Below are 25,874 nucleotides of genomic sequence, written 5' to 3' on the forward strand. Positions count from 1 at the left end.
CCCAGCCAGCCTCCCCCAGCGCCGCCTGCATGCGTCGGGGGCTCGCTGCCCACCCGCAGGGCGAGACAGCGCTGCTGCTGGCCGAGAGGCACCCCCCTTCAACTGCCGCCCGTCCAATCCTCGGCGACAACATCAACAACTCCCTCCTCCGCCAACCATCCCGCCCGCCACCTCGACATCGCTCAACGACAGCGACGACGGCAGCGACGACGACGACACCCCGCGACGACACACCAGGCGACTCGACTCGGCCAGTCTGCCTTGCTAACCTTTTCACGACAGCCACGACCACAACAGCAATCAACAACACAGCACCACCCAACCCACGGCTCGTGCGACATCGACAACAACATCCGGCACCAGCAACCCATTCGAGCTCTGTACCCGCCTTGGACTCCCGCGCATTCTCCTTGCAGCCAAAGCGCACATTCTCTCTGCCTCCAGTAAGCGCCCATAGCTTTCTCCCAGCTTGTTGGCATCATGTCCGTCCTTGCGCTCGAGTCACATTGAGCCCCTGGCTTTTTCACGGCCGAGCACCACATCGCCGGCACCCTCGCCGGCGGGACAACACCCACAGCCAGGAGCAGCATGGCCCAAATCCATCCTGGCTGCCTTCCTTTCGATCCACCCGCCCAAATCTGTTGCTTCCAGAGTCCTCTTTCTTGCCGTGCGGCTAACACTTTCACTAATTCGCAGTTTCACTTCTGTCTCGCCTTTCTTCATCACTACTCTTGCAAGCCGATACCAGCTACTTCCAACTTGACGTACCTTCTCATTTGTATTTCGCATCCATTTTCAGGTCGGCGACCGGCCCAGACCTTTCACGCCGGCGAATATCTGTCCAGCTCTCTGAACAACAACTTTTGCACACACGAGATCAGCTGTACGCATTGCCAATGTCCTTCTTCTAGTTCTGGACTCGAGTCCTGGCAAGAAAGCATCGTCTCACGCAGCAATTCGAAGTGCGCGAGACGGATCCCAATCTGATCAGGGTATTTTCCTGAGCACTACTGGAGCCGACCGCAAAAGGAGAAACATCCACCATGGCGGAGCCTCCGTCGTCCCCGCCCCCGAGCCAGGCTGCGACCCCCGAGGAGTCGCTTGCTTGGTACAAGAGACAGTATGAGCAGCTCGCGGACGAACTTGCCGAGTTCCGGGAGTCCAGTCACGAGCTTGAGGCTGAGTTGGAGAAGGATCTGGACGCTGCCGACAAGCGGCAGCGCGAGTTGGAGCAGCGAGCGGAGACCATTCAGTTCGAAGCAGATGAGTGGAAGGTATGTGGCTGGCCCTCAAAACATCGAGGACTAGGGAGGACAGCATACTAACTACCGATATAGGAGAAATACAAGCACGCCAAGGCCGAGGCGAATGCTGCTCAGAATGCTCTCGAGAAGGAAATCACCACTCTGCGCGACACCAACCGTACTCTGACGCTGAGGCTACGCGATATTGAGGTTGCCAACGATGATTTTGAGCGCCAGGCTCGCAACACGACGTCCTCGCTCGAGGACATGGAGTCCAAGTACAATGTGGCCATTGAGCGATCTGTCATGATGGAGGAGGAGATCAAGATTGGAGAGCAAGAACGTGAGACTCTGCGCATCGACGCCCAGCGCCTCCGCGAAGAACTTTCGGACCTGCGCGTCGAGGCCGAAATCATGCAGGACAAGATCAAGAAGGCCGAAGACCGTCACCTTGCGTCCCTCGAGACGGATCTCTCCGGGCCCGGATCTCCCACCTTCGACCACTCGCCCCGCTCCGGAGCCAGCTCTCCACTCATCACCACACCTCCAGACGAGATGGCTCTGCCAGCCATCACCAAGGACAACGGGCATGCAAGCGTTGCGTCCGGTGCTGATGTGCCACCTTCTCCGCCTATGTCCGACGCCTCTGCAACGGTGGCCAGGTCTGGTCCCTCGAAGCTCAAGACTCCAGCGCCTTCAGCCTCGAAGAAGTCTCGGCTGCCTTCTGCCGATCACAGCATCACGCCCAAGCCCATGGCGTCCATCTCTGGCACAGGCATGCGGCAAACTGCGCAGCGCTCTGTTACTGGCACGTTGCGCACGCCAGCTCCCTCTCGCACTACCGGAACACGCGCGGCCTCTCACAAGCTCCCCTCGTCGACCTCGCTCAACCACATTCGTTCTCTTACGGCACAGATGCAGCGGCTCGAGGCCCGCGTCCACAACGCCCGATCCAAGCTTCCTGCGCCGACCTTTACTCCTCCAAAGGCCTCGCCCCGCTCCGCGGCTGGCGACGTCCAGGTGCCCTCAACCGTTACTATGCGGTCGCGGAAGCGGACTTTCGGATCCTCGACTTCCTCGGTTACTGACGAGACGCCCACGCAATCAACCGGCCAGCACCGAACTCGTCTTAGCACGTCGGGTGTGTCTCGCCTCTCATTCGGCCCTCTTCCCAACCGGACCAGCAACTACGACCCTGACAGCTCACGACCCAGCAGCCGAGCCAGTACCTCCGGTGGCTTCGTCAGGCCCGAGCGTCCTGCTAGCCGCAGCGAGATTGCCCGCCCAATGTCTCGGACAAGCCTATCGGGTGCGCGGACGCCTATGGGCATCCGGCCGAGGAGCTCCCTTAGCGGAAGCCTGCACAGCCACTCCCAGAGTGTCAGCAGCTACTCCGACATTGGTGAAGATAGCTTGCTTGAGGAACGGACACCAAGCCGCAGGGGCACCTACAGCAAGTTCGATGCGGACGGCGGTGCCAGCGGCATTCCGGGCCCTAGTGCGATCCCGATGCCGCGGCGCCAAAGCGGTGGCGCTGGCGGTGTCTCTGTTTCCGGCCGGAGGATAAGCGGCGGCACGACTCGCGAAGGCCTCACGCGGCCTCGCAAGCTCAGTGATTTAGGGGAGACATACTAGGATAGTGTCCCTCGGCATTTCCAGAGCATTCGCAAAGCATTCGGCGTTAACGGACGAAAGGGCGTTTTACGAGATCACGCGCGTTGACGGGGATTTTAAACAGCATCCTGGTTTTGAGTTGCTTTTTCGCATCGGCAGTCTTTTGCCTACTTCAGCGGATTTTTTTGTAATCATAGAAAGCGGACACCTGGCGTTACGAGGTTTCTGCTTTCAAAGATTGCATCATCTGAGTCCTGGGTCTTGTACCCTAGATCAACAATTTCTCTCGGCTCAACTTACACGGCGGTACAAAACCACCGATGTGGTGGGCTGGCGACTTGACACCACACAGTGATGGATTGTCAAGTCTGCTTTATACGCACATTCTTAGCCTGGCTCTTGGGAATGGGTCAGCCCTTTCTTTCATGGTCTGCCATGACAAGAAAAGGATGTGCTTGAAATTTGGGCGTGGCATCAATGCGCATTATCAAAAGGATACTGCAGCAATATTTGCGCCATCCCCCATATTTCGCAAGTGAACATACCACACACACACATGGCCAAACCACGGCCACAGCACACACGCAAGCAGCCTTCAAAGCGACGCCTCTCCCGCCACGAAACGCGAGGAGAAAAATTAGCATGCCATACGGCGTTTTCCATTTGTCCCCCCCCTTTTAGTTTTAGATAATACCCACCCCGAAATCAAAACGATTCGACTTGACTTGATTCAGGCCTGTTTCTTGAGTGTGAAGCCGCTAGGCCTTGTTCGTGATGGTGTGTGCTCCAGAATCCATCTGTACTGAATGTGTCCCGTTGTTACGGGTCTACTCCAAAACTTACGATGTGTGAAAGAGAGTAAGGGATCCGGGAAAACAGTACTGGCACACACATGAGCCAACAAGTAGCAATAGGTTGTCTGTATCATTTGCACGTGTTCGAACTGACCATTAGTCAACATGATCATCAAAAACCTCTGTAGTGTGTCGTTGCTCGTCATCAGAAGGTTTTGTATTATAGGGACAGGAACAATAAACACGAGCTTCTTCCCCATGTCGATGTACCGACGAGTCATGTTTTCACAATGCCAGCAAGGGAAAAGAAACTTTGCCACACAGTCTGTCGAGTGTCATGCAAGCACGCCCCCCGTTCACTGGAAGGCAATTAAACACGAAAAAAGATTACGGATGCGATGTGTGCATAGTTTGGCATTGTTATCCTAGAATGTACTACGATGCTTCTCTTGCTCTTCTTTCTTCCATGAACCCGTTTTTTCTTTTCGTGTGTCCTTGGCCATTACATATACATGATTACATTATAAAAGGAGAAACAGAAAAGAGACCGGAACGTCTCTCTTGTCTTGCTCGCTTAGTTGTAGCGGATGGTGAAGGGCGCGCTGCGGCGGACCTCGTACTCGGTCGGGTCCTCAATGTCGCCAAAGATGTGCAGGGCCGAGAACTCGAAGACGTAGTTGCCCGGGGGAGCGACTTTGCCGTCAGCCATTGTGCCGTCAAAGGGCACGTTGATGGGGTCGCGGGGCAGGTAAGGGAAAGGCGCGCCCTCGATGGAGCCGAGCTTCTTGCCGCCCGTGGTGGCCGTGCCGTTGCAAGGCAGCTTGACGAGCTGGATGTCGAGGCTGCGGGTGCCGAAGACCAAGTCGGCAGAGGCAACCGGGTAGGTGACGTTGGCACCGCCGGTGGCTGGGTCACGGGGCAGGACGAAGGACGAGCCGGTGCCGGTGATAGGGGTGTGTTGGGGGTCAGAGGACAGGGACAGCCAGGCATCGTCGAGGATGCGGACAGAGTTCATGCTGCCGACGACGCCGTTGTATGGCAGAGAGAGGCTCTCGCCGTTGGTGCCGTTCAGGGTGATGTAGCCAGAGTAGACAGGTAGACGCTTGCCGTCGATAGCAGGAGGGGTGACGGTCACGGAGACGACGGCCTCACCACCAGCAGGGACGGTAACCTTGGTCTCGCTGATCTCGAGGGTGGCGAACTCGTCAGTGATCTCCATGCCGGGGTAGGGGTCGACACGGATGGAATCCGAGAAGGTGTACGCAGTGACGGCGCCGACGTGACCAAGATCAAAGCTAACCGCCTCGGTGCCAAAGTTCTTGATGGTGAAGTTGGCAGTAGGCTCGAGATAGTCGGTGTCGTTGAAGGCAATGCTGGAGCGGCTGAGGATGGTGGTGGCGAAAGCCGCATCGTAGGCCTGGATGAGTCCGGCACCCTGCTGAACGACAGGGGCGAGCACGCCGTATCTAGTGGCCGTGAGATCGTTGTACATCTGAGGGTTCGAGGTGGCAGCGAGGAGGTGCTCGAGCGTGGCAGGATCAAAAGTGCCACGAACCTCGGCGAGAAGAGCAAAGACGGCGGCGGCCAGAGGGCAGGACATGGATGTACCCGAGAGCACAGCGTAGCTGCCAAGAGTGACAGGGTAGGTAGACAGAATGTTACCACCGGGAGCAGCAATCTGGGGCTTGACCTCGAGCTCAAAGGTAGGGTTCCAGGTAGTGTAGCTGCTGGCGAAGCCGCCGGTGAGCTCGTTGCGGGGGTAGGTCAGGATCTTCTCGCTGGTCTCGGGGTCGGTCATCTGAAGAGTGACGGTGGAGCCAGCAGCAAGAGCCTGGACCCAGGCGGCGCCCTGAGTAGCTGAGACACCAGCGGAGCCGAGGATGCCGTCGACAGCAGTGACAGAGGGGCCGACGGCACCGACGGGGCTGTTGTTGTAGAAGATGATGTACTTGGCGCCCTTGGCAAGGGCGTTCTGAGCCTTCTGCACAAAGGTGCAGGAGCCGCGGCGGACCAGGACGATGAAGCCGGAGAGGTCAGGGGTGTCATCGGGATAAGGAGTGCAGCCGCCAGCAGGGTCGGCAGTATCGAAGCTGGTAGCCCACAGAGGAAGGTCAACACCAGCCCACTCCGAAGGCTCACCTGGGGTCCAGCCGAAAGGAGTCTCCTCACCACTGTCGATGGTGAAGGTCGACTCGATGGAGAGGGTGGGTGTGTACTCGTTGTCGAAAGAGGCAATGGAAGTGACACGAGTGCCATCGGACGCCGTGCTGGCGTAGAAGAGACCTTTGGCGCCATCGTTGCCGGTGGAGACAGTGCAGGGCACGCCAGCCTCGACGATTCTGGAGACGACCACAGCCCAGGGCTCCTCGCTCCAGCCAGAGGAGCCACCGATAGAGGCAGTGATGATCTGCGAGCCGGCCTCGTATGCCATCAGGTAGGCCTTGATGAGGACATCGTTGGCAGCGCTGCCATCGCAGCCAAAGACTCTGTAGGCACCAAGAGTGACGCCGGGGGCGCCACCGAGGATGCCGTACTTGTTGCCAGCCTGAGCAGCAATGATACCGGCAACGTGGGTGCCGTGGCCACCACAGCCGTCATAAGGATCAGCATCCTCGACGGGGGTGTTGCTGCCATCGTAGTCGTCACCGACGAGATCGTATCCGTAGGAGACGAGGTTGCCGGGGCCGAACGCACCACCGAGAGCCGGGTGGGTGTAGTCGATACCCGAGTCAATGACACCAATCTTGATGCCCGTGCCGAAGATCTTCTGCTCGTGCAGCTTGTCGACCTGGGTCATGACGTGGGGAGCAAAGGTGGCGTTGTTCTCAGTCTGTCTCCGGACATTCTGGGCCTGGGACTCGGTGGAGGCGCCGTCCGTCCAGACGACCTCGTTCCTCGGCAGGCGGTAGAGGCGCTTGTGCCAGAGCTGCTTGACGCTGCCGAGGCTGGCGAGCTGGGCTGCCTGCTCCTCTGCGGTGCTGGCATCGTTGAAGGTGAAGGAAGCACCCTTGAAGAGCTGGGAGTCAAACTGCATGTCGGTGTTGGCCACGTCCTGGATGGTGCTGTAGAACTCGGAGTTGTCGGCGGCATCCTCGAACTCGACAATGTAGGAGCCAGCGACAATATTCTCATCCTGCTGAGGGGTCTTCTTGGCCTCGACCTGGGTGAGCAGGCCGGCCGCGGTCGCGAGAAGCGACACGACAGCGCTGGAGCGAACCATGTTGAGCAGCGGTTGGTAAGATGTTGTGATAAAGAGTGACTAGAATGCTGGGCAATATGGTATTAAACGGCGAGGCCGGTGAAGGAGGGACTGGAACGCGCGAAGAATTAACCGCGGTGAAGAAGAAAAAGGGCCAAGAAGCCAGGACAACGGGCGGCGGGAGGACCATGATATATACATTCCGTGGTGCCCCAGGCCCAAAGCAACGTCGTGCCCCGGGATCTTCGGCAGGGCCTTGCAAGTTGGACGTCGAGGCAGGTGCAGTCGTCCAGAGGCGGGCCCATGCTCCACGGCCGGCGGACGACATGTACCACAGCCGATCATCATCAGTGGGTTTTGCGTGCTGTGGCAGCCAGGGCCAGTGGGCAGGGGTCTTCCCCATTGTCCGTAGGCCTGGCCTGCTAGAGTGCTCCATTGTAAAGTCAAAGGCCGAATTAGAATAAGGCTTGGCAGGGGCCAAGGTTGCAGCATGTGCATATTGGGGGGCCAGCACCTCTGCGATTGGGGGCCCATATCTGGAAATGGGCTGCGTGCCGGGAACGAGTGGGCCGTGGCTGGCATGCCCATGTCGTCAGTTCGCAGTGTCGCATAAGCCTGCGCAACAGTCGTGCCAGGGCCGCTTGTCTCGGACTGGAAGGTCGGACGACTCAGGCTAGAGCTGGATCCTGCTCTTGAGGCATCAGACGAAGCAACAGCTCCCGGCCTGGTGCCACTCAGAGGTGGCTGTGTCGCGTTGCTGCTTCCTCTCTGATTGCCCGTGTCAGCTCCTGCATTTTGAGCACGCGATCATGGGTGGAGAAGCCAGCCAGGAGCTAGCTGGCCGGCCAGCTGAGACGAGATACGGCCAACAACATCTACCAACATTGTGTCGACAGGGTTCGAGCTTGCTGCTGCTGCAGTGGCGGTCTTGTCACAGAAACCACGGGGAACGGTGGTGATTCATGACAAACTCGGGAGGGAGGGCGAGATTGTCGATCCGCTGCAACCCACCGTGGGATCGGTCTCTCAAGACAGCCAGCCAGACAGATGGTTGACAAGAGGGCTAGGCCGGTCCGGCGATGCACGACTGACAGGCAGGCTGTGGGGTCCAGGGCGGCGTTGGTGGCCGTTGCTTGAGGGCGGGCGAGGCGTTTGGCGGAAGATGGGCGCAGATGGACGGATCTGGTGGCGGCCGGCGCTGAGGAGCCGAACGGGCAGGCGTGAGCTTCGCGAGGATATTCTGCGTGCGGTGGAGGCCGCGCGTGGGAAAGCTTGGGGGGTCGAGGCGGCCGTGGCCTGCACGTGGGAAATGAGGTTGATGCAGGAAGGCGCGCCCTGCAGCGCGTGCCTGCCTTGTTGGGCAAGGGCGGGGCCCTGGAGGCCCCCTATTAGCTACGGCCACTGATAAGCTTAAGAGGGTGTATTGCGCGCGATAATTTTAAAAAAACGCCCTCTACTGTACTGCGTATGTGCAGTCCCAGCATCATGACACAGAACAGAGTTGGGCCAAAAAGTACAATAGATCACGCACTTTAATATGTACCACATCCCATGCTCGCACCAACAAGATACCACCGCCGTGCCGTGCTCTCCGTCCCCTGCCAGCCAGCCAGCCTCGGACTCCTCCCCGCATCCTCCCCAGAGCCTCTTTTGAGCCTAGAATATTTGCGCTGCTTCCGGCCCTCATCTGCTGCGCTCGTCTCCGGCGCCGTCACTTGCAACAACAGGGCAGGTCTGTTCTGCTCGTGCCCACAACGCCCGCAGGCCATCATCTCGCCAAAGCACGCCATGGTGGGACGAGCCTCAGTTGGCCCGGCCTCTGTTGGTCATCGTCACAAGTGTAATCAAGATGTCCTCTTATGTCACAAAGTCCTCGAGGGGCTTATCTGCCTTGTAGACGGAGTATATCGGCCGGCTCAAGTCCTTCCGTGCTGGCCCCCCTGGGCCCGCTGTCAACTCGATGCACTCTGAGCGGTTCCGACCACTCAGAGCCCTGGTCCAACCCATATCCTTGTCAGAAAGAGCAAGATAGATGCATCCAGGTTGATGTTGCTCTGGTCATGGAGATTAATTATGGCCCTCAAGGTTGTGTTGTGCCTGCAAATGAAGACGCAAAAGTTTGTTCTTGGATCAACATGCAGACAGCCTCGACAGCATCTCGCCCACCAAGCGCCTGCGGTGGCAAGATGTGCACTCTGCCAAGATGGGGGCCCGTCTGATTCGTGAACCATCAAGCTCAGGAAGATTATCTAGCATCGCGGCGCGGCTACCTGCCCTTTGTTCGCTGGTCTTGTCGCCACGTATGGACGGACGGGACGGCACAGGGAGCCGGCAAGCCTTCAACATATCAGGACAACCTGGCACAAGATCGGCAAGCGTAGTGGAGCAGATCGTTAGGACGACCCGACAAGCTCACCCACCGCAGAGTCTTGACCTCTTTGCCTGGCTGGGCGGACATGCACTGTCACCCCACGGACTGGTCTCGTCCTGGCCCGCCCCAGGAGCTTGACGATCTTGGCCACTTGCCACTGAATACGTTCGTTTTACTCCTTCTCCGCATCTCGCTGTGATGTTCCCTGATCCATGCCGACAGATCGGGTCAACCGCGCAATGCAACCCTTCTTGTCTTCTCTTCCAAGACCAACTACGCTCAAGCCGGCAGGTGCGAGAATCGGGGATGGTCGCACAGAGCCTCAAGTCAAGACATCATTGCCCCGCCGGCTTTGGCGTGTTTGATGCCCGCTACACAAACTTGAGCACTTACACACACACACACACCATTCATCGGGTTGACCACATCCATCCTCTGACTTGTTCCCCCCCCCCCCCCTTCGCTCTACAGAACATCGCCTCCGCCTCTTGGCGCCCATGGGGAATAACCTTCCGGGCGCCGCGTGGATGAGTACGACCTTCAAGTCTATGTCTGTCCAACCACGAATCCGGGTAAGCACAGCGCACAACGTGGCATGAGTGGTGCCACCGACTCGAACACGCCCGATGATGGTGGCATGTGTAGAGAGTCTTTGCCCGCTGGGGCTCTTCGTCGCAGACCAAGAACACAACTCTTTGGGTGTGAACAACGCTCGTTCTCTTCGCCACCATCCAGACCCATGGGCGGCGGCGGCGGCGGCGGAAGGTGTCCCGGGACAATCGCTCATGCAGTTATGCCACCATGGACGAATATATCCGCGCCCAAGGCAGGTCGGCTTTTCCACAAAGCACAGTCGCCGTGCCTCACCGGTTGGCGATGCCTTGATCCTAGTTTTTTATTTCGGCCGCCTTTCTCCGTCTCCTACCCTGATCCGACGCGCGCCTTGGTGGCAAGTTTGCGCTACGTTCCCCCTCCTCGGAGAGCCAGTACCTTCGCTTGGCTCCCTTGGTTGAAAAGGTGCATGCATGCATAGACGGTCCAACGCCGTGCAGCGTGGCGTATTCAGGCAAAATGGGAGAGCCGCAGAAGTCCGTGTCGCTGCTGCTGCTGTTGTTGTTGCTGCTGCTGCTGCTGCTGCTGCTGCTGTTAGTAAGAAATAAGTCATGTCGGACTGAGAAGCTGAAGGGTGTGTTCTGGAGTGACGCTGGTACATGAATGACCCGATGCCAACGGCCCCCCAAGGCTCTTCTACAGACGCACTTGATATGCGCCACTTGATGGGCGGGACCGTCCGGGTTCTTGAACATATATTGGCCATAGACCCGATTGGAAAAAAAAAACTCTTAATGGAGCATGGCGATCCAAGGCTCCGTCATTTCCCGATCCCAAAAGATGGAATTTTGACAGACGAGAAGAGCGGCTTTGAATGCGCGAAGACTCAAAAGCAGGCTACATCTCCAAGGACTTGCAGGGCGGCGACAGCCATCCTTTGTCGTTTTGAGGAGATAGTGGAATGTACATAAAACAACTTGTAGCTCTGATGTACTGTGAGTGTTTGGACATGTAGTATGCCCTCGACGGATGCAGTTATGCCGCTCTTCCGGATAATATTTTCGCGCGGATTGCCTTTTTATAATTCAACACATCCGGATTTGTGATGTCAAGTTTTTTTCCCTGTCAGATTATCGCCTGTCAAATTTCTACAGAGCGTTTCTTGTCTTCTTGCTTTTTTTCCTTTTTCTTTTCTTCGTTTTTTATCCTTTTGGTGGCTCCAGATCCGCGATGCTTAAACTATTTGGATAGACGGGAGAGCTTGCGTAGGAACGATACAATGTCGTAGGGTACGCATAGACACACATGCAGTAAGCCAAAACGGTGAGGACGATCCGGAATTGCCCTCACGAAATAAATAACACAGACAAGGGAAGAATTACATTTGACACCTTGCCCAGTGTTTCTTTTCTTCAGTATATTCTTCTGCTTTTCCAAAGATCCGTCCCGAGAGTCCTCAAACGAGATCCGGGCCCGGAATGCATGAAAAACGACCTGACACGCTCGAGCATGAGAACACATTCTCGAAAGGTTGCCGCTCTCTGATACGCCAAGTCCCCCTTAACCACCAGCCAGGGAGAAAGAAACAAACCACCGAAGAAAAGAGTTCAGTCTCGTCTTCACGTACTCCACATAGAAACTTCGCACAACTCAGGCAAGCCCCATGAGTCGAAATTTCTCCTTTCAACTACCGTACAACAGATTATCTATGGCACAGACACCTTGCAGTCCAGCACGGCGCTCTGCCCTTTCACCAGCACCGAATCGATAGCCTCGCGGATCACGCGCTCCAGGTTCTCCGGCCCGGCCGTGTCCGTGCGCGCGGCGTACAGGTCCCCGCCCGCCGCGGCCTTGGCGATGCCCGAGTAGTCGGGCGAAGGGTCGAAGGAGATGTTGAGCTCCTCGTTGGAGACCCTGGAGCCTTCGCCGTCTGGGTGGACGAGGAGGAGGGAGCGGCGGGGAGCGTTCCAGCCTGGAAAGTTGGTTAGCTGTGGAATGACAGGACTGGCTTTGGTTCTGGCGGATGTAGAGATACAAAGGGGGACCAAAATGGAAGAAAAGTGACTGACCTTTGTTGTTCAGCACGATTGTCAACACCGGGATACCATATCTCTTGGCGATCCAGTAGACGCTGCCCGGGACGGAGAACAAAAATGTGCCGTCGCCCACAATCTGCACCACGAGCCGGGGTTTCCTGCCTCCGTCAGTGCCAACACCCGCTTCCGCGTCCGCGGCGAGCTTGATGCCCATCGCACCACCGCCGGACCAACCCAGACCGCCGCCGCCGCAGTTGATCCACGACCCGGGCGTCTCGGGCCGGATGTTGTCGTGCACAGCGAAGGTGTTGGTAACGGCCTCGACGGCCCAGATGGTGTCCTCGGGACAAATTGTGCGCAGCGTCTTGCAGAGATGTTCCGTGCTGAATGACCCGTCCTGTGCGGGCGCGGCTTTGGCTTCGATGGTACGCAGGCGCTCGGCGTGAGCTGTCTTTAGGGCCTCCCAGCGCTCGTTGGCGGCATCAGAAGACCTCTGGGAGGCCGCCGCCGCCACCGCCGCCGCTGCAGTGGTGATCTGCTCAATCGAGGTCAGGCTGTCGGCGCGGTACCGGTGCTTAGCAGGCACGTAGAAGAGAGGCATCTGCTGCTTCAACGGGTCGACGTCGATGTGGAAGATTAAGGTCTCTTTCTTGGGTCTGCAGACTGTTGGGATCCACGGCACGTCGCAGTCGATGATGACAATGACGTCGGCCTCCTCGATCGCCGGGTCGTTGCCGAAGCGGAGGCCCAGCCAGCCCGGGTGCGACGCTGGGAAACACATGTCGCTACCGCCCGTGTCGAGAACTCGCAGGCCTTTGACGGTGTCTGCAAGTTTGACGAGAGCGCCTGGTACGGCGTGGTTGCGGCCGCTGTAGCCCGTGATGATTAGGGGCTTGGTTGCGCCGACAAGTGCTTCCGCGATCTTGGTGGCTGCCGACCGGGGTAAGCCTCCCAGCTCGACAGGCTGCCACTCGCTCTGGTCCAGCTCATACGGCACGATTTCCTCCTCCATGACTTCTCTGGCTCCGACGAGCTGGACGGGACCTCGAGGCTCGCTCATGGCAAACTGCAACGCCCGGTTGACCATCTGCTTGATGTTCTTGCCCGTCTTGATCTCTGCCGAGTAACGGCAGTACTGCGCAATGATCTGCTTCTGGTCGGGGACGTCCTGGATCCAGTGGATGTATTCTGTGCGGGACCCGCGCATCTCTCCCTCAAGAGTGAAAGGGCTGAGGCCAGCAAAGACGAGGACCGGCGCGCGGCCGCAGCTGGCATTGTGGACGGCAGCACCGAGGCCCTGGGTGCCGACATCGACGTGGATGAGGACGCACTGGGGCTTGTTGGTGAGGCGGGCATAGCCGTCGGCCATGGACATGGCGACCATCTGGACGGCATGGCATGTCAGTTTCTCTTGCCTGTCCGGCATATGGGCTTCCAGTGGCTGATAATCACCTCGTTTGGACATGTGATGATGCGAGGGAATCTCCCTTTCCTCTCGCGGGCGCCCTTGACCATGGCCTCCATGATGGACGGGTGGTCGGAGCCGAGGTTGACGAAGCAGTGGGTGATGCCAGCATCCCACATCGCATCGAAGAAGGCAAAGGAGGCCGTGTACAGGCTCTTGGGGGGTGTCCTTGCAGAGGCCATGGCGGTGGTTGTGGCAGGCAAGCTGGGGATGTAGAGCTTGCTGTCTCTTTCTGCGTCCGTTGCGAGCTTTCTACTTTGTAGGCGGGCGTTGATCCGAAGGTGGGATTGCGGTGATGTTGAGGCACGAGAAGGGGTTGAATACGGTCTCGAGGAAGGGCCGGGCAGATTGGCGGCGGGGGCCCCGAGCAGTGCTCTCGATGTGAATCTGAGGCGAAGTGCAGCGGTGGCCGTACACGATGTCATGTCGTGATCGGGTGAGCGTGAAGCAGGAGCGAACCTTGGAAGCAGTAGTGTGAGGGGTGGACCGGAGTGCACGGAACGGCATCGATACCTCGCGTGTTTGCCGATGTCGCCCGGCACCGGCAAACGGCCGATCGTCTCCGCGACACGCTTCGCACAGAGTTCTTGGCCCCAGTGCATCCGCCGTGACGACCGGTTCGCGTTGGCGAGGGGAAGACCCCCTCCCCGCGGGGAATGCATTGGGGATGCAGACCAGACGCAGGGCAGGTGCCACTTGCCGACTTCGGCCCCAGAAAATGGGCCGGCCGTCAATCCACCACCGGTGCTTCCCGTCAATGACAGGTAGTGCTCGGCTATACCCCGTCGGCCTCGCGCTCGACAGAGAGCGCGATGCATTGGCAGGTGAGTCCATCGTCAGAATGCTGCGTAACCCTCTCCTGCGCGAAAACGCTGTCGGAGGCGAGCACCGGCACCGGCACCAGCACGTGGCACTTCGGGTGTGGCGTCCACACCGCTCGGAGGAGCGAACCACCGCAGCTCATGCGTCCCGCGGCCTGCGGCTGCCCGCCCGGTACGCACGCATGTGGCCATTTGAGACAGGCCTCTCCCAGTCTTGTCGCACATCATACTTGGGCGGGATCGCAGTCGTTGTGTACACGAATACGCCAAGCGACATGTTGGTTCGAGTATGCCCAAGCATAGGGCTGTGGCATCCCGCAGAGATCCGAGACCGTAAGCACTAGAGCTGAGCTTAAATCGATATACCCGTCGCCAGCATCAAGGTGGGGTGCGGGAAAGGGCCTCGCCTTGCAAATCACAATATGGTGGGATAATGCGGGGGTCGCTTATGAAGGCCTTCAGAGCATGATTGACCTACATAAAGTAACCACGGAACACTTGCTTTCGGTATGAAAGCTTCTGATTTCCGCTTCAATGTGCTCGTGGCTGCCGTGGCAAATGAGAGCGAGCATGGAGTGCGTCATGGCCTTGCAAGCGCTGGCAAAATCATCACGGGTATGGTCGACTTCGTAATCAGAGCTTGAGAAAAGGCTGAAGATGTTTCTCGCCGCATGCGTACCTGCCAGAGAAAGCGAATGAAAATGCTAAGATCTTTGATCCTTCTGTCAGAAGTCCATTGCTCATTTCGGCTTGCGCCGCTAAATTGGGGAAATGTCGATCGGCACAGGAGACAAATAATTGACCCGCGGTTGCAAGGTTCTGGCCTTGACATAGTCTCCAGGAGCAGCGTCCGGAGTGGGTACCCCCCTGCTTAGAGGATTGCAAAGGAGCACGGGCAGGGCCGGGACCTGGAGTGTAGCTGTAGTGTGGGCGGCTCCAGCGCTGCGATGGCACGATGATGGTGCAAATCAGTCTTCTCTTGTCCCATTGAAGACCCGCAACCGTTTGACGGTGTGACTGCGACATGAGTGGGAAGCGAACCGACTGGACTATATTCGCTCCAGCCGGAAGAAAAGAGGAGGCGGCGGCTAACGAGGCGCTGCCTGTGAATGGGCCCGATGCCACAGATCCAAGATGGTTGCCTCTTACGAACCTGGAACCGAAGCGCTCCGGCGAATCACAGTGCCAGAATGGATTCCCCAGAGAAACCCAATTGGGCCGCCAGGGGCTCTGGAGCCCTGAGTGGCTGGAACAGACTCAACGGCTTTCCCCCTGGCCATTGGCTAGCACGAGGTGGGTGGGACCCAGGCTGGCGATTTTCCAGGGAACGACCATTTCGACATTTGTTCCGGGCAAAGAAGAGGCTGTTGTCCAAGTGCCTCCAGATCCGCAGTCATAGGACAATGACGCGCGCGGGCGCAAAGGAGAATCGCTGGTTTGCGACATGACTGCCTCGGTTGATGCGCGGAGGCAGGTGCGCGACGCGCAGACTGGGGAGAGGCCCCTTGCCCTGTCCGTGCGGTGGACAGTGGCGTCATAGGGTCTTCAGGGACGAAGAGTGCACCTGGAAGAGTGGGAAGGGGAGAAAAAACAACCAGGAACACATCTCCCACGAGACCCTGCCTGCTGGTGACAAGTTGCCTCTCTTGTCCCTGCTCTGATTCACTCGCTGCCCGCTCCACCCCAGCTGTGCCAGCACTGGCCGGTGGCGGCATGCTATTTCATGCGTGGCCAGCCGTGGCGCTGACGACACTGCCATGCCTCGTGTACGCCTGTGACTGGCCCGATCATACAAGCCCTGCGCTCCTCCACACGCCGCATCGGCCCCCTCTGCCATCTGCATCCCGCCACGACATTGGCGCCGGCGTCTCGAGCTCCGCAGACGCGGCCGTCGTCCTCAGCCGTCCCATACCACCGGGTCCAGCAAGCTCGACGGCGTCGTCGAGGCTGCCTGAACACCGCCTGGATACTGCCTGGTGCAGCTGCGCCCGCATGAAGTGGCAGCTCTAGCGGCAGCGTGGTGGCCCAACTTTTCCACAGCCTGCGATGACGAAGCTTGTCTGCTCGGGCACCACCAGGTGCACCGTCCGTGCCTGTGGTTGCTTTCTGGTTTGGAGTAAGGTGACAGACATACGATGCAGCCATTGCCCGTGTTGATTCACAGCGAGTCAACCCACCTGGGTCAACCCCCGTCGGGACCCAGCACCGGTACAAGGCAAGGGTAGACCCTGCGATGCCGTCAATCCACATGAGGGAATCTCGGGCAGCTTCGCTTCGACTCTCAACACCCCGGAATCCTCTGGCCATAGGCCGCGTGTTGTCTGTGCCTTGGGCGTGCCTGGGCGCCTGCCAACATCCTTCCCTTCCTTGCTCGCTATCCCCGGTCCCCTGCACGAATGGACAGCCTCTGGAGAACTAGAAAAACATACCGCTCCCACCTATCGTGTTCTTGGCCTCTCGGTGCTGCTCTCCGCCTGCTCTTGCCGACTGCCACTCTCTACTGTCGCACCTGCACGCCTCCTCTCGCTTCTGTGACATCCTCGCCTTCACAAGCTCGAAAATAACAACAACCATAGCTCTCGACACTCGTCGTACGCGAACTGCAACTTCCACCCCGGAATCCAGAGCCATTACGTCAGAGCCTTCGCCATGGGCCAGGGTTCCAGCCAGCCGTCCGGCTTGCAGAGCTGCCTCAACGCTGTCTGCAATGGCCGCGCCGACTGCGTTGCGTACCCGGACACGTTCCTCTACCAAGTCAATTGGGTCGACCGCTACAACCTGGCCATCCCCGTTGAGCCCATTGCCGTCACGCGACCGCAGAACGCGCAGGACGTGTCGGGTTTTGTCAAGTGCGCAGCCCAGAACAACGTCAAGGTGCAGGCAAAGTCTGGGGGCCACTCTTATGCGTGAGTAACATACCTGCCCTGCTTGTGGCGCGGCCCCACAACGCTGGGCAACCCGTTCTTTCTGTGTCTCAGTGCTGTTCTAGAGCGTCGCTGACAATTCACCCCAGGAACTATGGTACGTTACCACATGATTTTCGCGCGAGGACCAGACGTGGAGGAAAAGCTACCAACACAAAAAAAAATGGAGATGTTCTGACAGGGTGACACAGGTGTCGGAGGCGAGAATGGCGCCCTGGCAATCGACCTGCGCAACATGCAGGACTTCAAGATGGACACAAACACCTGGCAAGCCACCATCGGGCCTGGCCACAAGCTTGACGACCTCGACACCAAGCTGCACGACAACGGCAAGCGTGCCATCTCACACGGCACGTGTCCCAGCGTTGGTCTTGGCGGGCATGCCACTATTGTACGTTATATCACAAGAAATCATTCTGTCCAAGAGCTTCGTGACTGACAGACAACAGGGCGGCCTAGGACCTTCATCCCGCATGTGGGGTTCTTGCCTCGACCACGTCCTCGAGGTTGAGGTTGTCACTGCTGATGGCACCATCCAGCGTGCAAACAAGGACCAAAACTCTGATCTTTTCTTTGTGAGCAAACCCTCGTCTCCAGGCGCGACGTCGAGAAGTGCTAACCCACGGGCAGGCCATCAAAGGTGCTGGTGCTAGCTTTGGCATCGTCACAGAGTTTGTCATGCGGACACAGCCCGAACCCGGCAGTGTAGTCTCTTATACGTATTCGCTCACGTTCTCCAAGGCCCGCGACCTGGCTCCTGTCTTCAAGCAATGGCAAGACCTGGTGTCCGACCCCAACCTCGACCGCCGCTTCAGCACAGAATTCATCATGCACGAGCTGGGAGTGCTCATTTCGGCCACCTTCTTCGGCACGCAGGAGGAGTACGACGCTACGGGAATCCCCAAGAAGATCCCTGCCGGCAGTGTCTCTGTTGTGATCGACGACTGGATGGCCATTCTCGCCAAGGACGCTGAGCACGCCGCTCTGTGGCTTTCCGAGGCTAGCACGCCGTTCACCGCGCGAAGCCTCGCATTCAAGCAGGACGAGATGCTCACTGAGGAGACCATCACGAACTTGATGAACTACATTGACGGTGCCGACCGCGGTACGCTGATCTGGTTCCTGATCTTCGACTCCACCGGCGGTGCCATCTCAGATGTGGCTACCGACGCGACAGCCTACGCGCACCGCGACAAGATCATGTTCTGCCAGGGTTACGGCATCGGCATCCCGGTCCTACAGCAGAGCACCAAGGACTTTGTCAGCGGCATCGTGACGCACATCCAGAACGCCACCGCCGATACACTGATGACTTACCCGGGCTACGTCGATCCTCTCATCCAGGATCCCCAGAGTTCATACTGGGGTTCCAATCTCCAGCGGCTTGGTGGCATCAAGGCCAAGTGGGATCCCAACGATTTATTCCACAACCCACAGAGCGTGCGGCCCAACACGGCGGCCTCGCCTGGGCCCGTCCAGACAGGCACCCTGGGGTCTGGGGCAACGAGGCGGATCAAGAAGTGGTCGCTGTGGTAGAAGCCATTCGTGCTTCTTCTTCTTTCAGTCCACGATTGCATGATCAGGAAGAGCCTTTGCTATGAAAGTCCTCGCGGACGGTATGATATTGATGAATGAGATGCGCTTGTTTTTATTGTCTGAACGCACGCTTGGAGCAAGCACCGCAATTATATCCGCTAGATAACATAGTCTCGATACTAATATTGACATGAGCTGGTCTTTTGTCATACTGAGCTCGCCTTTCCCACCAGGTGACTCGCAATCCGTGACGCGTCTTGAGACTATGGACTAACGTTTTCTCACGGCCTGTTGCCTGTGTACCAGCCTTGTGAAGGACCTTGCATCCCAAGCCACCATCCAAAGGTCCTTTTTGGCTCTCACCCATCGTCCTTTTGCTGACAATGGCAGCCAAACCCATAAGCCGCTCAAATTCTTTCGGGGGCCGCCGAATACCCAACCCGAAATCCGTCACAGCGCGATGATCGAGCAGCCCAGATCAAGCATCTCGCACCGCGTACACTTGCCCCACTCTGCCTTCCACGGCTTGCGTTCTCCTTTCTTGCCTCCTTTCTTAACTTTCGCTCCGTCCCGGGCTGCTGCTCTCGTGTGGGCGGAGGTGCCGCTCCAGTCAACGTCCTGTTCCTCCTCGTCTTGTTCGTCGTCTTGTTCGCCGAACGCATTGGACGCGGTTTCGGACGAGACGCCTCTATTAATGCCCGGCCTAGTTTGAGGGCCAGCTATAGACCTAGCCATAACACCAGTCACGGGAATCCTCACACCCGCCGTAGCAGAAGAAGATGCAGCAGCTCCAGGAGCAGGAGGAGCAGGAGTAGGAGGCCGCTCAGGCAACCTCAGCTCCGCCCAGGCCTTGTCGCAGCGCAGCGAGGAGCACGGCCCGGCGTGGCCACCCCCGCGCCTCACGCGGATGGGCTTGCGGTGCCGGGCCGGGCAGCCGCACGCGTGGGCGATCTGGAACGTCCAGCACTTTGACGAGTCTGGGATGGTGATGAGGAACTCCTGGATGGGGTAGTCGTATTGGATCAGGGACGGCTTTTCCTTTTCTTCTTGTTTCTGCTTTTGCTCTGGGTCTCGCGTGTGGCGCGTGAAGAGGCTTGGGAGCGGCATTCTTTTTTGTTTTTTTTGTTGATACTTCTCGCCCCCCCTTCCGCGCGTTGCTTTCCCAAGGGACCAGGTGGATGATGATGGTGATGCGGATGGTGATGCTGCCGCTTCTGCCTTTTGGTGCCGTCTATGTGGGCACTGAAGGTTCGCGAGGGGGGAAAAGCTATCAGATGATGAATTCTGGCCGTGGATAGTTGAACGTGCTTCGGCGCTTTCAGTGCTCTGAAAGTATGTTTTTGTGGTCGGTGAGAATGCGTCCCAGTATTCCGGTGTTCTTCTTATCTTGGCGCTACGGACCTCTCCGTGTCACAGTACTCTTTCCGGAATCCGAGTCAGGAGAGTCGAAGGTGTTGCGAGAGCCGTGGGGTGGCGAGGTCGTGATGCGATCTTTACAAGCAGAAAATAGTGTCGCTTCAGTATTTTCTACGATGGCCTCGAAGGTGCAGAAGGAGGGGGGGGGGGGAGGTGGGGTTAATGGAATCAGTCAGCCACCGTTGCTCCTGGACTGGCGGTTTAAATCGCGTCGCTGGAATATTATTGTTGCGTTGGTGGCGATCGACACCAGAACAAGGCCGTGAGTAAAATGTCAATGGCTTCTTTGTCAGATGTGTGCTTGCAGCTCAGGCACGTACAATAAACTCAGGATGGGGTCCTGGTACGAGCATGAGCCAGTGTCGTGTCAAAGGAATGGCATCATCAACAACCACATGAATGACTTGGCTTGCTGAATCACGTTGTGTTTCACAGGTCCTTAGGTATGTCTTTATATTCTGTGCTTGTGCTGTTCACGAGCCCTTTCTGGGGATGTCACAGAGTATGGGACATGGCAGAGGAATGTTTGGCAAACCGCCGTCATCGACATGACATCGGCTCTTGGCGCGATGTTGGAGGGAATGGATGTTTGCTTGCATTCGACCAGGCGTGTTCCCCCCCTGGGCGAGGCTACTGACACATTTGGCTCTGCCAGTGTTTGTCAATTTCGAGACCACGGACAACATTACTCATCTCCCCTGCCAATGTACGCACAATGTACGGAGCCGGAGAACCCGGACGGGCTCGCTCGAAATGCCAAACCTTCCTTTGCGCTGCCTAGTTCCCTCCCCAGCAGGATGGCCAAAGCCACACCAGATGGAATCTGAAGCCGCCCGCCAATAGCTTATCATTTGCGACGTCTTGCTGTTGAGTGTCCCTTCCAAACATTGGCCGACCTCCTGAGCAAGGCTCAACTCGCCCATCCTTCTGCCTGTGGACGACCCAGGTATCGGCTCTGGACTTACGTCATACTTGAGAGCACGGGCAGCCACCTGCCTCAACAGCAGGCAGAAACAGTGAAACAGAAATTGCCCTGGACAGGCTTAAACTTCCGACCAGCAAGAGTGCTGCTTTGGGAAATACTTTGGGAAATGCGACGGCGTGGAGTCCGAAGAGGCCGCGCCCTGGAACTGCTGACTCATCTGGGGAGGACGCGAGTCCAGCGGTCTGATTGGACGGGCGCCTGCCTGGGACCCCACCTGTGCAGGCACCGAGATTAGCAACAACTGGGGCCAGGCCAGGCCAGGCTAGCACACGAGGACAGGCAACCGCATTCCCAGACCCGGCCATGATTGGCTGCTCGCCGCTGCTGCACGCAATCCCAAAGGCCCCAGCAACAGGCAGACGACGCCGCACTTCGTGGCCGTCGATCCAGCAGCTCCCAGTGCGACAAGGCAGCATCCAGCCCAGCCCAGCCTCATCAACGTCGTCGTCGCTGCAAGGCTCTGGTGGGTAAGCCTCTCTGTTCTGCCACTGACTGCCATGAACAACACCAGCCATAGACTGCGACCCTCCGACCAGTGACTCTATCTACACGCGCACATCTGGAACCATCGCGGCAGGCGGCACTGGAATTGCCCCGCATCGCATCAGCATCAGCTTCAGCTTCTCACCAAAGCCGCAACCCGCAAGCCCAGCACCGTCACGCAACTCCCAGCATCGTGGACTTCAGCAGGCGCAAGCCCTTATCATAGCCAGGCTCGCCGAGCACCTCCTGCGCCATGGAGGGGTACCTCCCCAGTGGCGGCTTCCAGCTGCCATTCCAGCGGCGCCTCAGCAGGCTCTACAATGACACTAAGAAGTCGTCCGACTTCGTCGTCAAGGAGCCCATTCAGGTCGAGGATGACCCCGAGATCAAGGCCCTCCACCGCAAGTTGCGCATCCAGAAGGACCGCCTCGTCAGCTGGGGCCTCGAGTGGTCAGATCCCAACCAGGCCGCCGAGATCGATGAGAGCCTCTCCAAGGCCGGCCTCAGCGACCTCGTCGGCAGCATCATGGCCACCATCAAGGACATCCTGGCCGAGGCAGAGCCATTATGGGCCGCTTCCAAGAGGCCAGCCACGAGCAGCCGCGCCTCGGAGAAGTCCATTGCGGATCGCAAGTCTGCCCTTGTCGTCTGGGACAAGGGCAGGTTCGAGGACCTGATCCGCGACCTCACGGCATCCATCGACACACTCTGCGACTTGTCACGGACCCGGTCAGCCGGAGGCCTGGACTCAGCGTCTTCGAAAAGTCTGAAGAAGTCGGATTCCTCGCTTGAGGACCTCAGAGGATTTGGATCGACCCGGATACGGGCGCCCAAGGTCATCAGCCCAGAGACCTTCCGCGCTCTAGCCCCCATGCAGCAGCCGTCATCAAAAGGGTCCGCGTCGCGACCCGTGACACAAGAAATCGCCGTCATGGGCAGGCAGGCTTACTCTGACCTCACGAATCGCTCTGTGAACCAGCCATGGCTGCCACTGTTGATCGACTATGCTCGCTTCGACCCTGTCTACTCTCAGACAGGTGTGATGCCGGCTCTCTCACGCTTCGAGAAATTGAGCACCGGCTTGCAATCCGAGTCTCAAAGAGCACCAGGTGCCTGGATCGGGTTGCCTCATCTACTCGGATACCACGAGGACATGGAGAACTCGCGTCTTGCCCTCGTGTACCAATTCCCTTCGGCCTTTCAACCAGTCGTTTTCGACCAGGCCACGCAGGGCCCGGTTAGCAACACCACCACTCTTGCTGAACTGCTCGAAAGGCCAGACTTTGAGCCAAGGCTGGAGGCCAAGTTCAAACTTGCTCACAACCTTGCCAACACCGTGTTCGACATGCACGCACGGGGTATTGTGCACGGCAACCTACAAGCCACTGCTATTTCATTCTGTAATGTAGGGAGAGACCCCGGCATCTCCGACGGTGAGGTCGACATCCGTCGTCCGCTCATCACGTCGTTCGACTTGTTCCCAGAGTCATCGCCGCGGAGGCCAAAGTCACCGGCGCTATCTCTCTACCGACATCCGTTGGACCCGCGCGTAACAGCCCAGTCACCTCTGGCCTTGAACGAGGACAACAAGACCCTCGATCTATATTCCCTGGCCATGATCCTCGTTTCGATAGGTCTCTGGACCAGACTCGAGAACCTCACGCCCAGTCGTGACTCGCAAGGCATCACCGAATCTGTACTCAAACAGCTTGCCATCAGATGCGGCACTCCTTACATGAAAGCCGCCAAGGTGTGCTGGAACGCAGTTGAGCAGGAGCTTGCGCGGCCCGGCAAGGCTGATGACATTCTCGACCACGTCCAGATCCGGACGTCTCGATATCTGGAGGCCTGCTGCATTTTGGATGGAGTCAGCGGCCTTGATGACCGGTTTGGCGACGATTCCGCTCGGCTGTCACCAACACTCAACTTGCAGACAGATGTGCCTGTGGGTACACCTACGGCTTCTTCATCAAAGCCTGCCGAGGCTTCGGGATATGATCTGAAGACGCCGGTGTCTACCAACACGCCAACGTCGGAATCTGCCGCGGTCAAGAAAATGCAAGAAGCTGCGGCTGAAGCAAATGTTCCCTTGAAGCCGGAATTCCCCGCTACAGAGGCAACAATGGGCACAGAGCCACAGGCCAAGAAGGAGCGCTCATCAAAGCTACGATTATACCCTCAAGTTACTTTGCCGACCGAGAAAGTCGAAACATGGAATACGGTCATCATGCCTCAGATCAACATGGCCCTCAAGTCATTCTACCGCAAACACCCAGAGTCCGTCGAGATCTCCCTTGAATCAATTGGCGAGTCACCACAGAAGACAACGCCGACCGTCCTCGTCGTCTGCACATCGGTGGGCAAGGTCCGCGCCATCCTCACGAAAAAGCTTGAGCCGTTCTTCGACGGCACAGGTTTCTCCCTCAAGGTGTGCCGGGGATCAATGCTGCGCTCCAGAAAGGGCCCGACGCGCAGTATGGCTCGTGGACAGGGAAACGAGCTGTCTGGATTTGCCGCGGAAGAAAAGGAGCAGGACCACAGCGCGTCTGCTGCCAATGCCGACTATCAGAAGCGGCCACACAACGGCGCGAGCATCGGTGCTTGGATAGGAGATAAGCACCTTCCGCCTGTCAGCTTTGGAGGGCTGATCATGGTAGACGACCGGCCATTTGGGATGACGGTCCATCACATGCTCGACGATCCTGATGCGGCACATCTGAGTAGCAACTCTGCCGAGACCGGCACGGACAGTGTCAGAGCATCGGCCCCTCCCCACAGAAGTGGCTCCCATGATTTGCCGTCATACTCCCATGATGAGGACTGGTCGACAGATAGTGGTGGCGACGATTACTCGTGCGAGTTCTCGGACGACGAGTCTAACTATTCAGCCACCGACCTCACGAGCGACGACGAGGAAGAGGACGACGACGATGAGTTTGAGCAGTTTGATGAGCCTGGCGACATCCCTGGTGTCGAGCCGGGTTGTGGTGATGGCTATGTCGTGACCCAGCCCGCTCTGGACGATGTGGACGAGAACTTCTATCCCGAAGAGGAGACCATGGACGAGGTACGTAGCCGGCGGCCCTGAGTTGTTGATTGTTGCACACTTTGTTCGTCACCCGTCCCTGCCCACTGTCTTGTGGTATATCTGACACTGGGGCTAGGACCATCTTGCCACCTGTAGACTCGGGGAGATCTTTGCCACCTCGGGCATCCGCAGGCGCCGGGACGAGAATTACCTCGTCCACGAGATCGACTGGGCCCTGTTTGAGTTCCACGACGATCGGCAGCCTGCGGAGAACTTTGTGCCACGCGCGAGTATAGAGACCAGCAAGCCCTTGGCGGACCAAGAATCGTTGCATCCATCTACAGTCGTGCCGTTCTCGTCGCTGCCCGGTCTTGAGGTCCAGTGCATGGCCCGGACGAGTGGGCTTCAGACAGGCCACATCATGCCTGCCCTGACCTCGGTCAAGATATTCGGACGGCAATCAGCCAGCCAGACTTATCAGGTCAGCGGGAGCTCACCAGTAAACCTCAATCAACCACGAAATCGTGACCCTCCGCTCGGTATTCCGGGAGACTCGGGTGCTTGGATCATCGAGCGGGCGGACGGTCGTGTCTGCGGCCATGTACTGGCCTGGAGCCAACGCAAGCAGGTTGCATATATTTGCCCCATGGATATTCTTCTCAAGGACATTGCCGACACGCTCGAAGCGCGGGATGTGCGATTGCCGTGTCCTGGTGAGCTCGAGTCCAATGTCGTGGAAGATGAGCTGCCAATTACAATGCAGCTCGAGGGCCACAACCCCTGTGAGGAGGTGAAGTTTGAGGGAACAGAGGAGCTGGGCAGTCACGGCAACGACAAGTTTCGTTACACAAAAATGGCTACTGCGGGCCAGCAGCTGCCGCCACAACAGGATACACTGCCGCTTGAGCAGGATGACGCAACCCACCATGAGCTGGCGCAGGGTGGTTACGGTGGGAATGACACGGTCGGCGCGCTTGGTATTGAGCTTGACAGGATGCATTTGCACAGCACGGGAGCTCGGTGACACAATTTGGGAGTTTTCGCGGGACGGGCATTTCCAGGGATCTGGGGGGTAACGTTGACATGTTCAATCTGCATGGAGTGAGCAGGGCTGTTGCTTTCAATTAGCTAGTAGTGTGGTGATGACGCACAGTAAATGGATACCCAATAACTTTTTTCTCCTGTCGGGACGAACTTACTGTATTGTCAACATTGCTTGGTGCGCTGAAGGACCGCTACTTAAGACGCTCGAGCCTCGTCGCTCCCTGACTCTCGTGCGAAGAAAGGACTCCAAGTGTGACGGGTAAGTGCTGGATCACTGTACGACGTGACCAGGGCCGAGCCGCAACGAGGCATCTGAGTGTATAACAAGTTCTAGCGGGACGTCACATATGTGTGTGTAGCAC

At 58.0% G+C, this 25,874-nt stretch overlaps 6 protein-coding genes across 6 annotated transcripts; 3 read left to right on the forward strand and 3 right to left on the reverse strand.

Annotated features, from left to right (window-relative positions):
- Positions 1-1,043: 1,043 nt before the first annotated feature.
- On the forward strand, positions 1,044-2,879 carry B0I36DRAFT_346308 (NUDE protein; the record flags this gene model as incomplete). The annotated part of the gene is made up of 2 exons (XM_046156445.1): positions 1,044-1,274; positions 1,338-2,879. 2 exons carry the CDS (start codon positions 1,044-1,046, stop codon positions 2,877-2,879), a joined length of 1,773 nt encoding a protein of 590 aa, XP_046017435.1.
- A 1,172-nt stretch (positions 2,880-4,051) lies between these two features.
- Positions 4,052-6,349, reverse strand: B0I36DRAFT_315988 (peptidase S8/S53 domain-containing protein). The gene has a single exon (XM_046152944.1). The coding sequence runs from the start codon at positions 6,081-6,083 to the stop codon at positions 4,227-4,229; it is 1,857 nt and encodes a 618-aa protein (XP_046017436.1). The 5' UTR covers positions 6,084-6,349; the 3' UTR covers positions 4,052-4,226.
- A 5,131-nt stretch (positions 6,350-11,480) lies between these two features.
- On the reverse strand, positions 11,481-13,457 carry B0I36DRAFT_359898 (thiamine pyrophosphate enzyme, N-terminal TPP binding domain-containing protein; the record flags this gene model as incomplete). Its single annotated transcript, XM_046158208.1, has 3 exons — positions 11,481-11,746; positions 11,844-13,194; positions 13,263-13,457. 3 exons carry the CDS (start codon positions 13,455-13,457, stop codon positions 11,481-11,483), a joined length of 1,812 nt encoding a protein of 603 aa, XP_046017437.1.
- A 3,027-nt stretch (positions 13,458-16,484) lies between these two features.
- On the forward strand, positions 16,485-18,768 carry B0I36DRAFT_315993 (FAD binding domain-containing protein). Its single transcript, XM_046152945.1, has 5 exons — positions 16,485-17,002; positions 17,110-17,117; positions 17,212-17,411; positions 17,470-17,595; positions 17,651-18,768. The coding sequence occupies exons 1-5, from the start codon at positions 16,746-16,748 to the stop codon at positions 18,554-18,556; spliced, it is 1,497 nt and encodes a 498-aa protein (XP_046017438.1). The 5' UTR covers positions 16,485-16,745; the 3' UTR covers positions 18,557-18,768.
- A 118-nt stretch (positions 18,769-18,886) lies between these two features.
- On the reverse strand, positions 18,887-19,777 carry B0I36DRAFT_78105 (uncharacterized protein). The gene has a single exon (XM_046163363.1). The coding sequence runs from the start codon at positions 19,661-19,663 to the stop codon at positions 19,007-19,009; it is 657 nt and encodes a 218-aa protein (XP_046017439.1). The 5' UTR covers positions 19,664-19,777; the 3' UTR covers positions 18,887-19,006.
- Positions 19,778-21,365: 1,588 nt separating this feature from the next.
- Positions 21,366-25,718, forward strand: B0I36DRAFT_315999 (uncharacterized protein). The gene is made up of 2 exons (XM_046152946.1): positions 21,366-24,507; positions 24,605-25,718. Exons 1-2 carry the CDS (start codon positions 21,694-21,696, stop codon positions 25,490-25,492), a joined length of 3,702 nt encoding a protein of 1,233 aa, XP_046017440.1. The 5' UTR covers positions 21,366-21,693; the 3' UTR covers positions 25,493-25,718.
- Positions 25,719-25,874: the final 156 nt, after the last annotated feature.

The sequence above is a fragment of the Microdochium trichocladiopsis genome, assembly GCF_020744255.1.
Source record: "Microdochium trichocladiopsis strain MPI-CAGE-CH-0230 chromosome Unknown B0I36scaffold_2, whole genome shotgun sequence".
Classification (NCBI taxonomy): Eukaryota; Fungi; Ascomycota; class Sordariomycetes; order Xylariales; family Microdochiaceae; genus Microdochium; species Microdochium trichocladiopsis.

Coding starts and splice junctions, on each gene's coding strand:
- B0I36DRAFT_315999 (XM_046152946.1), top strand. CDS start 21,694: ATGGAGGGGTACCTCCCCAGTGGCGGCTTCCAGCTGCCATTCCAGCGG. Junction 24,508..24,604: donor AAGAGGAGACCATGGACGAG/GTACGTAGCCGG, acceptor CACTGGGGCTAG/GACCATCTTGCCACCTGTAG.
- B0I36DRAFT_315993 (XM_046152945.1), top strand. CDS start 16,746: ATGGGCCAGGGTTCCAGCCAGCCGTCCGGCTTGCAGAGCTGCCTCAAC. Junction 17,412..17,469: donor TTGGCGGGCATGCCACTATT/GTACGTTATATC, acceptor GACAGACAACAG/GGCGGCCTAGGACCTTCATC. Junction 17,596..17,650: donor AAAACTCTGATCTTTTCTTT/GTGAGCAAACCC, acceptor ACCCACGGGCAG/GCCATCAAAGGTGCTGGTGC.
- B0I36DRAFT_315988 (XM_046152944.1), bottom strand. CDS start 6,083: ATGGCATACGAGGCCGGCTCGCAGATCATCACTGCCTCTATCGGTGGC.
- B0I36DRAFT_78105 (XM_046163363.1), bottom strand. CDS start 19,663: ATGCCGCTCCCAAGCCTCTTCACGCGCCACACGCGAGACCCAGAGCAA.